Here is a 17,199-nt window from a genome sequence, read left to right on the forward strand (position 1 = left end):
CTGAGAAAAAGAGAAGGTTTGGAACTGGAAAACGGATTGAGCAGACCATGAAGGAGGCTGTGGACAAATCACAAAGACTAAACCTGCCTTCAAAGGATCTAAATGATTCAGTGTCTGCTGAAATCTTTAGTAAACACATTACTTCTTATTCTAAACCTTCACAGACAAATCTTCTTCACCATCCATCGATATTAGAAATTCTAAGATATCATCGTATCTTTCATTATAAATATCCTCGATATTTCTGAAGATATTTTCATAAGTATTCTTATGTGAAATCATTTATCTCTTCGCAATACCTACGATACAATATAAAAGAAACTGTGTTAGTTTCTAAATTCTGAAAAATTCGAATTTAAAATAGGAGTGTTTTTGAAGTAGTGTTGGGAACTGAAGCATGAGTTAGTATAATATAATGACACTTGATCAATGTGATTATATTACAGTAATTCATGCTGAGTTTCTAATGGAACGTGATGATTCACAGAACATACCGTCATCATGTGCCATTTACACGACTCTTACATTCTACTCAATCTCTAAACATATTAAGAACATATTTTCTTGATAGTTCTATCTTTCCGAATATTCTGGTAATTTACCAAATCAAGATCGTGCCATTACGATTTCCTTCTTAGAACATTAACTATGTTCATATCAAAATCCATACGAATTCTGGACCATTATTCGCTTGACTGGAAGTCGGGAAGAGGAGACAAAAGTATGGAACCCTTGAATATAAAAGAAAATATTAAGCTCGACAACAACACATAAATTACAAACTGTGCATATCAATACATATTGCCACGTAAAGGCACGGGAAAATTAATAACACTATAACCCCAAGATAATAGTAGAAGTAAATAAAATCCTCCGGTGGTAGATGAAAGAGAAGAATGACAAATATGAAGGTTAGAAGTGTGTCAAGGATCAGAACGAGATGGAGCATATTAACAAATGCTGTAAAGTATGAATTGAGGAGAAAGAATAGAAGGTGTGAGTTGTGAAAAATAAAGAAACGAAGAGGGTAGATTTATAGTGAAATATCCGACAGAGCAATCGAAAACAGATTATTGCATTTAATCAAAGAAGATCCTAATTTCCTTATTCGCCGAAGAACCAAATTTTATTACAAAAATTTTCTTTAAATCCCATGAATTCCGGAAATCAATCATAACTACGTCATCAGTTAAAACGATTCTACATTTACTCATTTCACTCTCTTGCGATAGCTTCACTTATACTCTTCGCGTAATCAAATTGTTTTATCTAGATTACTCAAAGATGATAGAACTCTATTTATCAACTCATATTCGTCATGAAAACATTTTTATAGTTAGCCATGACGACCTCGATCAAATTTCGGGACGAAATTTCTTTAACGGGTAGGTACTGTGATGACCCGAAAATTTCCGATCAAATTTAAACTTAATCTTTATATGATTTCGACACGATAAGCAAAGTCTGTAATGGTGAGTCTCGAAAATCTTGGAACTATGTTCATACAATCAATTACCCTTTGACTGTGCCCGACGATTCACGAACAATTGTTTGTAAATAAATAAATAATATATATATATATATATATATATATATATATATATATATATATATATATATATATAAATATAAATATAAGTGTACATATATATTATCTTGAATTAATAAAGTATACTCTTATCAATTAGAATTAAAAAAATGTAAAATGACAAACAAAATAATTAAGTTATTATTAAAATGAATACATATATATATATATAAACAGATATGTGATATTATTATGAATATATATATATACATATATATATATATATATATATATATATATATATATATATATATATATATATATATATATATATATATAAGATTTCTAATAATAATTATTATATTGTAACATTTATAGAATATATAAATATTAAATATTCAATAGATATATTCATGTAATATATGATATAAATTGTAATATAAAAATATTAAATGAAATTATAAGTTTAATTATAGTTATTATATGAATATTATTACATTCATTATTATTAATATTAATATCAATATTATTAATATTATTAAAATTATAATACTGAAATTGATACATTTGATTTGTTAATATTGTTGTTATCATTGTTAATATTATTATTATTATAACTAGTAGTAAAGTTATAATTCTAGTTATTATAATTAATATTAGTAATATTATTAAATGTTATTATTACCATTTTCATTAAGAATTATTATTATTATTATTAATTATTATTATTATCATTATTATTATAGTTATTAGAAAATAATACAATTTATTTAATAATATTATTATTATTATTATCATTTTTATTTATCAACATTATTATCTTTATTGATCTCATCATATTATTATTATCATTATTTTTACTTTGATCTTTATTATTATTAGTATTATTTGATATTATCAACTATTTTTATCATTAAGATTAGTATTATCTCTATTATTATTATTAGTATTTTTATTATTACTAATATAATTATTAATCATTCATATTAATCACAATATATAAAAACTATTAGATAACGCGTGATATCTAATTCATATCAGTATCATCATCTTTATTTTTGTCCTTGGATTTGTATATGTCGAATCCTGTCTCATTTACAAACAAAAATCAGTTACGAATCAACCTCAGATTAATTTTTATTTATTTATTTTCTATATACTTTATATTGTTTTTGTTCGTTACTCCTTGGATCGAATAAGCTGTCAACACACTCACTTTATATATAACAATCGATCCATTCAGTTTTTGGAACAGGTCATTCAACTTTCTATCAAAATTATCACTTATAACCAAGGTTGGAGATCTCGGATCTCGGGGAGATCTCGTTTGAACATTTTTTGGGAGATCTCGGCATCTCGGAAAAATCTCGGGGAGATCTCGGATGTTGACTTACGTTGACTTTGTAGTTTTTATAATATATATATATACAAATAAATCAATATATGTATATTTATATACATTTCTATAAGATTTTACAAGAAAATCCAAGAAATGAGCGAGAAAATCTGAAAAATTACGAGATCTTATGAGAAAATTCGAGAAATGAGCGAGAAATTTTGAGAAATCGTGGATTTTACCTAGTTTGACCCCGTTGACCAAGAAATCTCGGGAGATAGACATCTCGTCTCGGCGGCCTTCCAAAAAAGAGATCTCGGAGAGATCTCGGGGAGAAATAAGGAGATTTACAACACTGCTTATAACTAGTAATTCAACTGATATTTATTTTAAAAATACTTGAACACCCTGTTACGACCTGTTTTAATCAAAATCCTCGAATTTGAATCGAATTTCAAAATCTATAAATGAAATGATGTTTAAAACCTTTCACTTGAACCTTCTGTAAAGATTCAAACGTTAATTTTTCACATCATCAACGAATTTTGAGGTCAAAGTTTAGGTGTTAAAAAGTCAACGAAATTTCTTCAATTAAATTTGAAATTTCTGTAGTGATTCAAGTGAAATTGTAGGTTCAGAAAGTTTGTAAGGGTGATTGTTAACCTTTTTCATTTAGGTGTTCTGGTCTATAACTATCCCAATCTCAAAATCACCAAATGAGTTCATAAGTGTTCTTACGAACAGCACAGGAGCTGTTAAAAATTATTTTATGTTCTGTGGTTTCCAATCCACTCTTAAACAGGTCGCGTTTGTTTTATTGCTAATTATAAACCAATAAATTAATTGATGCTGTGATGGGTAATTGCCTTGGTCGATCGAATTGTCGTGAAGAAGATGAATCTGGAAATAAAATTAATACGGGTTATATAAACTGAAGTGGGTTTAAATTCAGAAATACTGAAATGGACGAGTGGTTGTGGGTGTTTTCGGGTGGGCGTGAGGTCACGGGTTCGAGCCTAGCTCGGAACAATTTTTTTACACTGAGTTCTTTTGAAGGTAGTTATTATTATTATTATTATTATTATTATTATTATTATTATTATTATTATTATTATTATTAGTGTATCCCTGACTAGTGCTCGAGTATATAGGATTATGCATGCTTGTACCTTTAATATTGCCGTTAGATAGGCTATGTTAAATCCTAAATTAGTTACATATGCGGTTAAGATAAGATATAAGATATGCATGTCGTTGGAAAGCTGGCGAAAAACTATAATCTTTTCATTTAGATATCGAATGGATTCGATGAACGGATTAGAAGTTATTGTCAATTGAATTTTTGTATTATTATTAAAAATGATTATTATTATCGTCGTTATTATCGTCGTTCTAGTTTTTATCTAATTATTATTATTATTATTATTATTATTATTATTATTATTATTATTATCATTATAAATAAAAAGTATTATTATTAAAAATTGTTATTATTATTATTACTATCGTTATTATCGTTAAAGTTATAATTAGTATTATTATTAATATTATCATTAAAATAGTTATTAGTATTATCATTATCATAATATTTATTATTATTAGTATTATAATAATTAAAACTAATATTTGTAACACTTAATTATTATGATTAATATTATTATCGTTAAAATGAACGCCATATAAAAGATGATTTAAAAGCTATTAACAAATTGATTAGGAAATAATGAGTATGAGTATCATGATAAAATTTAAAGATATTGATTTAGATAAAATTATCATTTTTCATTATTTTTATCACTATTATTAAAAGTATTATTATTAATATTAAAAATATCATCTTTACAAAAATTATTATTTTTAATAGGAATATCATTGTAAAATTTCATTATTAATAAGAATTATCATATTGTTATAATACCATTTTCGTAAATATAAATATAGTTATTATTAGTAGAATAATAATAATTATTAAAACAAAATAATACAACTTTTACTTATTATTATTATCAATGCTATTTTATCAAATAAAAAGGTAATACAAATAATATAATTAACTTAATAAAACCTATCATAACATTTTTATGATATTCAATGAACTTTATAAATTTTATTATCTAAGATATATAAAAGTATATTTTTATATAAAGTTTTATTTATTAATAAATGAATTATATTATTTACTCTAATAAATCTTTTAAAAATATTTAAAAATATAAAACGACGATATTTAAACTATATAATAATCATGTATAAAATTTTGGAAATCATTTTGAGTTAAATTGACTTTTGTTAACTTCTGCATATTAGACTCGAGCATTAGGATTGTGGTACACTATGACATAACCTAAATTATTAGACAAATATTGACCAACATATAAATATATATAATTAATATAGGTTCGTGAATCCGAGGCCAACCTTACACTTGTTCAATGATGTTATGTGTATTTTTACTACGAAATACAGTATGGTGAGTTTCATTTGCCTTTTTACCCTTTACATTTTTGGGCTGAGAATACATGCGCAACTTTTATGAATATTTTACGAAATAGACACAAGTAATTAAATCTACATTATATGGGTGAATGATCGAAGCCGAATATGCCCCTTTTAAACTTGGTAGCCTAAGAATTAGGGAACAGACACCATATATATATATATATATATATATATATATATATATATATATATATATATATATATATATATATATATATAATTGACGCGAATCCTAAAGATAGATCTATGGGCCCGACGAACCCCATTCTGGAATTTGAAATGCTTTAGTACTTCGTTTTTGTTTTATATCATGTCCGATGGATTTCCCGGAATGATAGGGGATATTCTTATATGCATCTAGTTAATGTCGGTTACCAGGTGTTCACCCTATAATTGAACCTTAATGCATGCATGCTGTTAATGAGAAATGGAAAATATGAAATCTTGTGGTCTATTAAAATGATGGAAATGAATGATTATGATAAAATAATGAACTCACCAACCTTTTGGTTGACACTTTAAAGCATGTTTATTCTCAGGTTTGAAAGAAATCTTCCGATGTGCATTAACTCATTTTAAAGATATTACTTGGAGTCATTCATGACATATTTCAAAAGATGTTGCATTCGAGTCGTTGAAGTTCATTAGAGATTATTATTAAGTAAATGACAGATTAGGTCATTTATAGTTTGGATATTATGAAATGGTATGCATACCTGTCAACTTTCGATGTAATGAAAGGTTGTCTTTTAAAAACAACAAATGCAACGTTTGTAAAATGTATCATTTAGAGGTCAATACCTCGCGATGTAATCAACTATTGTGAATCGTTTATAATCGTTATGGACTTCGTCCAGATGGATTAGGACGGGTCGTTAAAGTAAAAATGAATTAACCAGATTCGAAGAAAGACGAAATGCGCTAAATAAAACCTACAGAGGACTGTGTGTGAATTTGCAGATGGTAAAATTTCATGAAGAGGGTTATGAGATATTTATAGGAGATGTGAGTTTAAAATGGCGTCCGAATCAAGGTAGAAAGGGGCGGTTAAAAAGAAGAATGCATCACATCCGTACACGTGTCGAATTATTGATGGAGGGGATGTAGCAGTTGGCAGTGATGGGACACGTGACAGTTGTGTTGACGGTTTATACCTTTCGCACAGTAACAGACGCCGAAAATATTAGCCTCGCATTAAATTCTTCCCACCATCCACGCTAATTTTTTTCTTGATATCTTTGATGCTCCCTTTTTGATATTTATATTGAACTTCAGTTGAGTTCGACACCAGGCACAATGTTTGCGCATAATATCGAACTGGGAGATTTAATAATGCGCATAATTGAATACTGCATATACATGCATCACACGTGTATGACACGTGCACAATAATGCACAATTAATGGAATATTAAGTATGCCACCCATGCATCCAAACATTTCAATGCGCTATAATCCGTGTGCACAATAAAGAGACGGCGCGCTATAAGGAGAAACACGCCAATGACTCTTCGGCGCCATAAACAATAGCGCCATCTATAATGGCATTACCAAGCGCCAGACCTATTATACCAGAAAAGCCGAATCAACGACTATAACGTGGAATCCACATGCATAGTATAAAACAAACAGTATGGTGGTTGGCACGATCCCAACACTGTACAATCACCAGAACGTATGGCGGTTTGCACGACGGCTGTGGTAGAAAGCTGGCAGACTGCGTGGGAACCACCTACACTTTTCAGAAAAAGAGTACGATTTGGAAAAAAATATGTTACCTTTATCCTATTACGTGGCAATAAGGACAAAAGGGATTTGGCTATAAATAAGGCACAAAACCTTTATTACACACAAGTTCTCAAGACCCTCGAATTACTACTTAGACTAATTTATGCTTGATCAACCATCAAAATGATTTTAAGAAATTAAGGGAGCCAAAAAGCCGCAAAAGAGGCAATTGTAACTTTGTCATTTGAATTAAGTATAAACAAATTACCATTCCAGCTAACCCGACCTTTAAATGCTCCAACATACTATCCTGCTCCCAAAAATCCGCTAGTTTTAAGACCATATTTATCCGTGATGGGCGTATTGGCGTGTTGCTGGGTGGGGGTGGGGTGCTTGATGAGCGTGCTTCCAGACTGCTGTGTAATGGGTGGCGTGCTGAGTGACGTGTTGGGTGATGTGTTGAACTTTGATTGGAAGTCGGGTGAAATATTGGATAAAAATAATAAATAAATAAATACTAACCAATAGGAAGCAAGGAAAATTGCAGCACACAACTTTCTTTCCCGTGCTAGGTTGATGCACGCTCTGAGCACACGAAGGAGCACACGATGGTTATGGCGTGTTACGAGCATGTTGGCCAAGCATTTGGTGGAGCACGGAACCGTTAATGAGGGTCTAAGAAGTGGAACTTTTAGTAGATGTAGTCATGTAGGTATAGATAAAATTAATTGTCAAGTCTTGGGTCCAAATGGCTCATATTTACAAAGTTTAATGCTGCTTGTTCATTTTTATTTAGAAATAGAAGAGTACCATATGGTTAAAAAGAATTTTTAAATCCGAAGTTAGTTGATACGAATTATTGTCATTTACATTTATACCCCTATATGTGAAATTATCATTTTGCCCAATTTATCCACTAATATGTACAAAATACATAGACTATAAATATGCATTTTCCACCTCAAATTAAGATTAGACATTCAACACTTAGAACTCTAGTCTTCCTTTCTCATTTTCCCCAATATACCAAATTTCCCAACCTTGTAAAACCTTTAATCTAAATCAATCTTGACAATTTGTTGTGGTTTGATTTTGATTATGTATCTTATTAGTCTAGCATCCATGTTATTATATATTATATACATATAAACATACTGCATCATCCTTTTATCTTCACCATCACCATCACCATCGTAAACAAACACCTCACTGTTTCATTGCGTTTAACATTCCAAATTACGATGTCAGCTTAAATATAAGAATCACGCTAACCTTCATTCCAAGTTTTTTCCTTCTATTTCCCCACCTAAATTGATTAATTTCTGATACATAATTTGAGAGGATGAATATGTATATTGACTATAGGAGTTAGTAATGCTAAAGAGCTTCTTGAAAACCAAACGTACGGTTTCAATGCATTTCATAATGTTACTAATAAAAATATTACTCGGACGTGCTTACAATGCCAATAGCCACGTTGGCTATGTCGTCCTCTGGTAAGTGGCGTAGTTTTTTAATAACCTGGTACACGTCTGATGAGCGGATGATCTTTCTACAAGGTTGATGATTATGCATTAAAGCTAATGCCATAAGACTTGTACGTAGCGGTGACTCATTAATAGCATATGTCCTGCTTGGCTCCAGTGCAACAACTGAGTAATCTGCCACCACCTTTAACAAAGCCTGCAAGAACCATGTAGAAAAAGATATATACATCACATATAGTTTATAAAGTTTGAATGTCAAAAGTGGTACTACATGAAGTGTTTGTATCAGATACATTTATTTATAAATAAATGAAAGATGGTATATAGGTATTACATTCACTGCTCCTTTAGAGATCATATCTTTAATAAGTTTGTCGGAGTGGCCAGAAAGAACGAGAAGACAACTAGAAATATTTTCCTTTTCTATGTCTGTTGTATCTTCTGAAAGAAGCATTTCTGCAAGTTGGGGTATACATATCCTTAGTTCTTCGTGAAATAAATCACTATGGAATGCTGTGAACAAAATCTGTTAAATAAATAATGAGACATAAGCACTCATCCGTTATATATAAATATAAATGTAAATAAAATATATTGTTGCAGTATAACTAGTTGAAAACACAAAGACATCTTACAGCATACAGAACATTAGTGTCCTCATCCATTAACCGACTGCCCAACAGACCAATGACGTTGTGTTTTGCCTATAATAAAAAGCAGAGCATCAAGTAATCAGGAAATAGATAGAGCGAAACACACACACGTCTGATCAATGTTGCAGAATATGGAATCATCTCGCAATACTTACCAACAAGCTATAAAAGTAGGAGCTATGGTAGCAGATATCTCCTATAACCTGCAACGTCCAGGAACGTAGAATTGGATCTTCATGAGTTAGGAAGGCTTTCAAGTGGTGTAAAATATCTGCTCCATCTATATACTTATAAAACTCCTGCATCCACATGTTCATTTATTAACACATAATAATAATAATAATGATAATGGTGATTTTTTTTTTTTTTTTTTTTTTTTTTGAAAGTCATGATAATGGTGATATTAAAAGCAAAATAAACTTAACAAGTTAACATGGATATGCCTATTTATGTTTCTACAATATATACGCTACTAGACTACTAGGAATTGCACTATATGGAATGTCATTTATAAAAAAAAAATTTACTCGAATAAGACCTTTGAGCAGTGATTCAATTCCTTGGTTTGAACTTTGAAATCGTATTTAGGGGTTATGTACATTCAACAAGAGGGTGAAAGAATGTGGATACCAAACCGTGAGTTTCTGGAACACAGAGGAAATTTTGAATTGACTAAACTGTTTTATTTAAAATTTTCTCTTATCATACCTAGCAACTAATATGAAGTACATAAAATTAAAGATTGGGACTTGTATATATCAAGTACGTACTGACCTCATCCATTTCGGCTACCTCAGAAACTATTTCCAGAACTTTTATCTTGACTTGAGTTGGTGATGAATCATCAAGTAATCTTTTCATTAAATTTGGATTTAAGAGACCTTTCCCAACAAGTTCAACAGCCAAAGACCGATGGTCCACCATTTTGGATAGAAGGAGAAGAACGTCTTCAGTATTCTTTGACTCCAAATGTTCCAAACAATTGATTATTTGCCCAGGAAGTCCTACCTGAAGATTTAGAAGCATTCATTAATACGCAAAATTGTGCAAAAGAGAAATTAAAACTTGCACCAACACCTGCAAATTTTCTTTGCATGTGGGGCGTTTTTGATAACATAATTTGTTACAACTTCCTAGTACCAGACCCTAAAAAGTATGATAAACTGAATATATATATATATATATATATATATATATATATATATATATATATATATATATGCGCGCGTGTGCGTGGGGAAGTAAAAGATTATATGCATATAATGTTACTGTATTCTCTAAGCAAAAATCTGTGAAAATTCATTGGAAATACTAAATTTCTGTGAAAAAATATCAACATTCATAGAGAATAATATCCTTTTACAATAAAAATGTTAATGTTTTCTACAAAATCAATAACATTCATTACATAATGTTTTATGGGAAGTTGTGATGTGGTCCAGCGGTTTTACCGTCCATGCCCCGTATGGAGTTGATGTGGATTTCCTCCTGGGCACGCAGTTAGGGGGCGGGTATAGCAACTGCGGGAGATGATCGCGCGGGTGGTTAAGTCCCCTGGATGATCCCCAACTAACTAACCGTTGTCCAAAAAAAAAAAAAAAAAACAAATATAATGTTTTATGGGGAAAAAATATATGTATCATTAACTACTTAGAATTTATTTTTCGAGAAAATTCATCATGAGTAATGTTATTCTTATAATAGATTTTGATTAAAAAAACATTTTTGTTCGTAAAAATTATTTTTCTTTCACGTATATCATGAAATTGTATATAAATACACCGTTAAATATACAAATGAATGGTGAAATAATATCATGGGAAATTGACAAAAATACACCATTTTTCAAAATGTTCAAACAATATACACTTTTTTAAAAAAAAATTGGCAATATACACCATTGGATCGAACATCATTTTGGTACACCACAACTATAGGGTGATCGACTATAGCTTTTTTTGCCTATAGTCGACCAAACATCAAGAAGGATTTGGTCGACCACTTCAATATGATAGTCGACTACATAGTCTATCAAACATCAACAATTAACAATTAAGCTATCAAGAAGGAGTTGGTGATGTTTGGTCGACTACGGGCAAAAAAGCGTCGACCACCCTATAGTTGTGGTCTACCAAAATGATGTTTGATCCAATGGTGTATATTGCCAATTTTTTTGAAAAAATTGTATATTGTTTGAACACTTTGAAAATTAGTTTATATTTGTCAATTTCCCTAATAACATTATTTATAAAGAATGTTTCACTTCCCTCTTCCCCCAGAAATCCGCTTCTCCTGGATTATTTCCCTATATCTATAGCCCGCCTTGAGGCCTCACGAACAACCACAAAGCAAGTTAGAACCTAAAAACATAAAAACAAGACTTGCGAAACAAGAAACATCCAACGACACACCTAGACTAGGATTTGAAATAACAATATATATAATATATACCTCCAAAATAATTTGAATATACTTCACCACGTCTCGAAGTACATCACTCTCCTTTGAAGTCACAAATGGAAACCCCAAAAGATAAACTACCAAAGCAACTGTTTTTGTTACTCCGTTTTTCCCTCCACCAGGTCCACCCCAACACCGTAAAAGCTTAAGATGGATATCAGATATTAAATCACACAAATTTTTTACATGTTCACTTGTAAGCAACACCTTGCGAAAAATTGATTTGTCACCTTTAAAACACTGCTTTAATGAAACGGCTGCCCACCGAACCGCAAGAGGTGATAGTTCGATTTCATGTGGATGCTTGTTACATAACAGATCAATAAGACATTTGGAGATATCACAGCCCCCCATGTCCTGAATAGCTAAAGGACCACCCCAAATCAATCTGATACACAACAAAAGCATGCACCCATCCCTGAGCCCATGCCAGTATGATTGCATACTTTTACCAGTTGTATCTCCTTGAGGGTCTGTTATTGACATCTTGAGATAATCACAAAGTGTGGCACTCGGTGGGATCAAAGGAAGGGCTATTTCACGAACTGATGTTGCAATGGGCTCATTATTTTCAAGGGAGCAAATGTATGCAAGAGCCAGCATGGCGGACATAGAATGGGGTCGAAGATTCTGTATTCCATTGCAGAAAGAATAATGGTGGGCCAGGTCAGAGAGGCGTGACTGCTGTGTTTCAGGGGACGATGTAAGCATAATAACTGCAGTATATCCTTTAGAACGATCATCTATGGATTGTGCAACTGAAGCAACCAAAAGGCAAGACTGGAGTACCACGTCACTTGGATCATATACTTTAAGTTTCAGGTTGTTTGTATCGAATGAAGTACACATAGATATTATTGAGAAAACCTCGGAGATGATTGTATTATCACCACTTCCACCAACCACTGATGAGGAACTATAGAGACCACATAAAACTCTAGCAACCGAATCATTATGGTAGCAACACCTTAAGATTATCTGAAACAAGAAAATATACCACTTCTGAGTTAATCAATGATCAGTTACTTGATCAAATTGTAATTGGTGATTTTGACCCATTAACTCATATTTGACACGTTAGATACATTCTTCAAACAAAAACAAAGGTGTTCCAGGTTATCCTTGACCCATTTTGACACATACCATATTGAGCAATTATCTAACCCTTAATTCCTAACATTACATATAAACCAAAATTATTACTTGAATTATAGAAGACCATGAGGCAACCAAGCGCTGTCGAAGACAATAGAAGATAGCAACCCTTATAGCTTCGGACCTGAGGAACGCTTGCGTCACCGTTTCAACTACTTCTTCATAATCTTTACCGATGAATGATTCACATTCATCTCCTTTAATGTTAATCCGATCCAAAGAGTGTGAATGGATTGAGGTTAATGGAAACACAGGTGCATTTTCTGTTGTACATTGAATCTCAAAAGCATCTATTAGCGACCAAATAGCCTCACATACTTCACAAGCAACATGTAATAAATTTAAGGATCCAGACATGAGACTTGTACCACAAGTCACTAAGCAAGAAATCAAATCATCCATCACACCTAAATCTTTAGCATTATCCAATATCTCTCTAAGAGTGTTTGTCACCACCTCAGCATGTTTGGTGGCCATGGAAGATTTCAGACCTTGTGCAACACTAGTTATAATAAGTCTAATGCAGGCAACCGATTCACATAGAAGTCTTCCAGATGCATCTTCAGCGCAACGAGTAACCTACACAAACATAAGTTTGAGATGTAATAGCTAAAAAAATTACACATTTATTATATTAAATCTTTGGTTGAGAGTATAACCTCTTTATAGAGCTCCACTATAGCAACCCAATGCCTGATATATGAATCTCCAAACCGACTTCCAACGTTATCGAGTGACTTCTTTAAATCTGAGAAACTCTGTAAAACTAGACATTAGTGACAAGCGCAAGAACTAGGTAAAGAAAGAAATTAGGTGTAAAACTAGACATTAGTGACAAGCGCCTTAACCTGTAACTAAGTAACACCTTAAATGAAACCAATTTCCAATTCTAGCTACCCCTATTTCAATTGTTCAAATTTGAAACCTTTATTATGCCATGTTGTTTTGTTATAAAGTATAACTGATCAAGGAAAGTTAATTAGATATATGGATGCCCATGACGGTAACGGTAACTGTTACAGTTACGGTAATGGTAACGGTTACAATTACGCTAATGGTAGCGATTACGGTTACGGGGTTAAGGACACGGACACCGTCACCATTAATAGACATATAAGCCCATAGGGTTTAGATTTGACTTAGGATCCAAGTTGTATTAGCCTATATATTCAATGTAATACATTGTTTGAGATATACAATATACAATACAATTTCCTGGAATTATATGGTATCAGAGCTAGGTTGGCGTGGCGCACCCCTCTGTCACTTGAAACAATGAGTGGACCCAACTATCGTTCAAGGGGAGGCCTAAAAGGGACTTAGGTTTGAGGGGATATTTGTTGGGGTGCAAACCAAAGTCCCACATTGCTCATGAGACAAAATCAACAGAACCTAATGTAGCTCCAAAGGATAATCCCAATTATCCCATGTGGACGGCACAATCCCTTGTCACTCAATAAAGTTGCTTTTTCAGTTGCTCATACATCTTCTACAATTTGGCATAGGCGGCTTGGGCATCCACATCAACGTCTTTTACAGTTTATGCTTTTTAAATTTTGTCTTCCAGTTACAAATAGATCTTTATCAACTTTGTGCAGTTCTTGGAAAATCATCAAAATTATGTGTATCAACTATATTTTAGATTTTAGATTTCAAAATAATAAGATTACATTTCGCAGTAATAAAATTTTAGATTTGATTTATTGTGATGTTTGGGGTCCTGCACCAGTTTTGTCTTTCGATGGATATCGATATTTCATGTTATGTGTAGATCATCACTACTAAAATAAAAAATGTTCAAACCAACTGGGGTGGTGAATTTCGCAATTTAACTTCATTTTTCTTGTCTCTTAGGCATCATCTATCGTCATTCTTGTCCTAACACGAGGGAGCAAAACGGATTTATTGAGCGTCACAATCGCCATTTTATTATTTTATTATTATTTATTATTATTTTTAAATTATTTTATTTATTTTGTATATTTTATATTTTTTAACTTTCTTATTACTTAAAAAAATTAATAATCTTTTAATTTATACAAATTTTTTGTTTTTATTAATTTTTTAAAGTTTTTTATTTATGTAATTTTCTAAGTTTTTTTATCATGTTTTAAGTTTTTTTATTTTTCATATTGAAATTGAAATTGAAATTGAAATGGTTTGAAAATGGGTTTCAACAGGTTTAGATGGACCTTCTAATATATTAATGGATTACAGTTGGGTCCATATTGGACCCATTCCCTTTGTTTTCTCGAGAGCCAATGGACTCAAATTGTTGACCCAATAGACCCAATTTTTGGAGTATTTAGCAGATAATTAAACAATTATGAACCCTAGCCAGGCCACCCATCTCTAGAATTAATTGTATGCAACTAAAAGAATATTTTGCAGTGGGTATGTGGTAAAGAAGGTTTGGAGTCATTTAAGTTACTAATGCAATTTTCTCAACTAATCACGGAAGACTCATTTCAGTAGCATATACCTGAATGAGCAAGTCATTGTAATCTGACTTTTTCCTGAGAAGAATGTTGACAGACAAGCGCATGTTATCCCAAATAATATTATCTTGCGCTCCCGTAGAATGAAGCAGTGCACCCGTAGCAACTAAATTTGAAAGAACTTTCAGCTCGGCCTGGTTCGACTCGGGAACATCTTCATCCCTGTGGTCATAAGTCATTAACTCATTATCAACACAGACATTTTGGGAACCTGTTGATTATCTATACATTAGATATGATAAGTGGATGTTTAAATGTGTCTAATCTCAAACACTTAAATATTCATGAACTTTTGAAATTTACAAAGATGTCACTGATGTAGTTGAATAAAGTCCTATGCATGAAGAATTCTACCCAAATATTTACCAAGGTGGTAACAAATTAAATACTCAGTATAATTAGAAGCTAAAGCAGTAAGTAAATTATTAAGCATTTAATCTTAATTATGCAGATGTTATTACACTATAATATATAATATATTCTTGTTATGAGTGTCACATATAAGGGTAAAGAGATAACCAAGACTCAGGCAAACAAATCGGTGTCCAATTTCCTCGAGATAAAGTCACTTCTGATTGGATCTCATGATTGCTACCCTCATCGCCATCATATAGTAACTGCAAAGTATAACCAATCATTAATTGTCATTTATGTAGTATAATTTATTTAATAAAACAATTACTTTTCTTTAAATGGACACAATGAAGGAAACTTTGAGATGTGTATATAGTTACCTGCAATTTTAAGGCTTTCTCAAGTTCTAGTAATACCACATCCATCGATGGGCGTCCTTGTCGATCTTCCAGCAGACACTGATATGCAATACGTGAAAACTTTTTCATGGAGTTGGTGTTCATGTACTCACTCAAGGTAGGATCAATTATCCGATTTAATGTGTCCTCTCTATAGAAGGTCTGGGCCAGTTGAGGTAATAATCTTTGTTTACTCACTCTATCCTTATAGAAGCATGACCGGCCACATAGGACTTCAAACAGTACGACACCGAACGAATAAACGTCCGACTCTTTGGTTAATATCCCAGAACGTTGGTAAGCAGGATCAACATATCCACCTGTTCCAACCACATTGGTGAAGATACACATATCATTTTCGTTGGCACAACCTATTCTAGAAAGACCAAAATCCGTGATCATTGCCCTCCAGTTACTATCCAAGAGAACATTGGCACTTTTAATGTCTCTATGTATAACTCGCTCATGTTCTGCAACGTGGTTGTGTAAATGATCTAAACCACGTGCTGCATCAACGCATATATTTAGTCGCTGCATCCATGTCAGCTGACACGTTGAATCAGGAGACGTACGTAGATACTTGTCTAGGCTACCGCGATGTGCGTACTCGTAGATAAGAACTTTTTCAGGTCCTTGGTTGCAAAAACCGAGAAGGGATATGAGGTTTGGATGTTTATAACGAGTTAGCAATTGAATCTCTGTTGAGAATTCCTTAAGGCCCTGACCAGAAATTCTAGCATCGAGTCGCTTTATAGCAACAGTGGTTGGTTCCCTTTCACCGGAGAGTGAGAGTCGTCCCTTATAAACAGGGCCATACCCGCCCTCTCCGATGATAGTTGTGAAGTTTTCGGTGGCTTCTTTTATATGCTCAAATGGAATACTGAGATGCTCCAAGTCTTTAAACGGCATGGCCATGGGTAATGATCAAAAGATTAATGGTGAAGGAAGAAATTAAAAAAAATTTGTTGAAAAAGATTAGCATAACTACATATGAATCAAAAGAAAGATAAGACAGCACTATTTGATGGATGGATGAATGATGACTAATGATAATAAGTGACTTTACTTTTCTAGTAATGGAAATGGTAATAATTGTTTAATCCT

General features: G+C 32.1%; 1 protein-coding gene across 2 annotated transcripts; it reads right to left on the reverse strand.

The window, feature by feature from the left end:
* Nucleotides 1-8,290: 8,290 nt before the first annotated feature.
* LOC139857214 (serine/threonine-protein kinase TIO-like) lies at nt 8,291-17,199 on the reverse strand. 2 transcript variants are annotated; one of them, XM_071845954.1, is made up of 11 exons: nt 16,078-17,185; nt 15,863-15,960; nt 15,328-15,505; nt 13,505-13,603; nt 12,894-13,424; nt 11,682-12,668; nt 10,005-10,238; nt 9,386-9,529; nt 9,213-9,281; nt 8,912-9,103; nt 8,291-8,773 (listed from the first exon to the last, which is right to left on the reverse strand). In XM_071845954.1, exons 1-11 carry the CDS (start codon nt 17,008-17,010, stop codon nt 8,534-8,536), a joined length of 3,705 nt encoding a protein of 1,234 aa, XP_071702055.1. In that variant the 5' UTR covers nt 17,011-17,185; the 3' UTR covers nt 8,291-8,533. The 2 variants fall into 2 exon arrangements, 1 of the variants encoding a protein (XP_071702055.1); XR_011762392.1 differs by having other exon boundaries at nt 8,635-8,773; nt 8,912-9,033; nt 16,078-17,199.

The sequence above is a fragment of the Rutidosis leptorrhynchoides genome, chromosome 7 (genome assembly GCF_046630445.1).
Source record: "Rutidosis leptorrhynchoides isolate AG116_Rl617_1_P2 chromosome 7, CSIRO_AGI_Rlap_v1, whole genome shotgun sequence".
Lineage (NCBI taxonomy): Eukaryota > Viridiplantae > Streptophyta > Magnoliopsida > Asterales > Asteraceae > Rutidosis > Rutidosis leptorrhynchoides.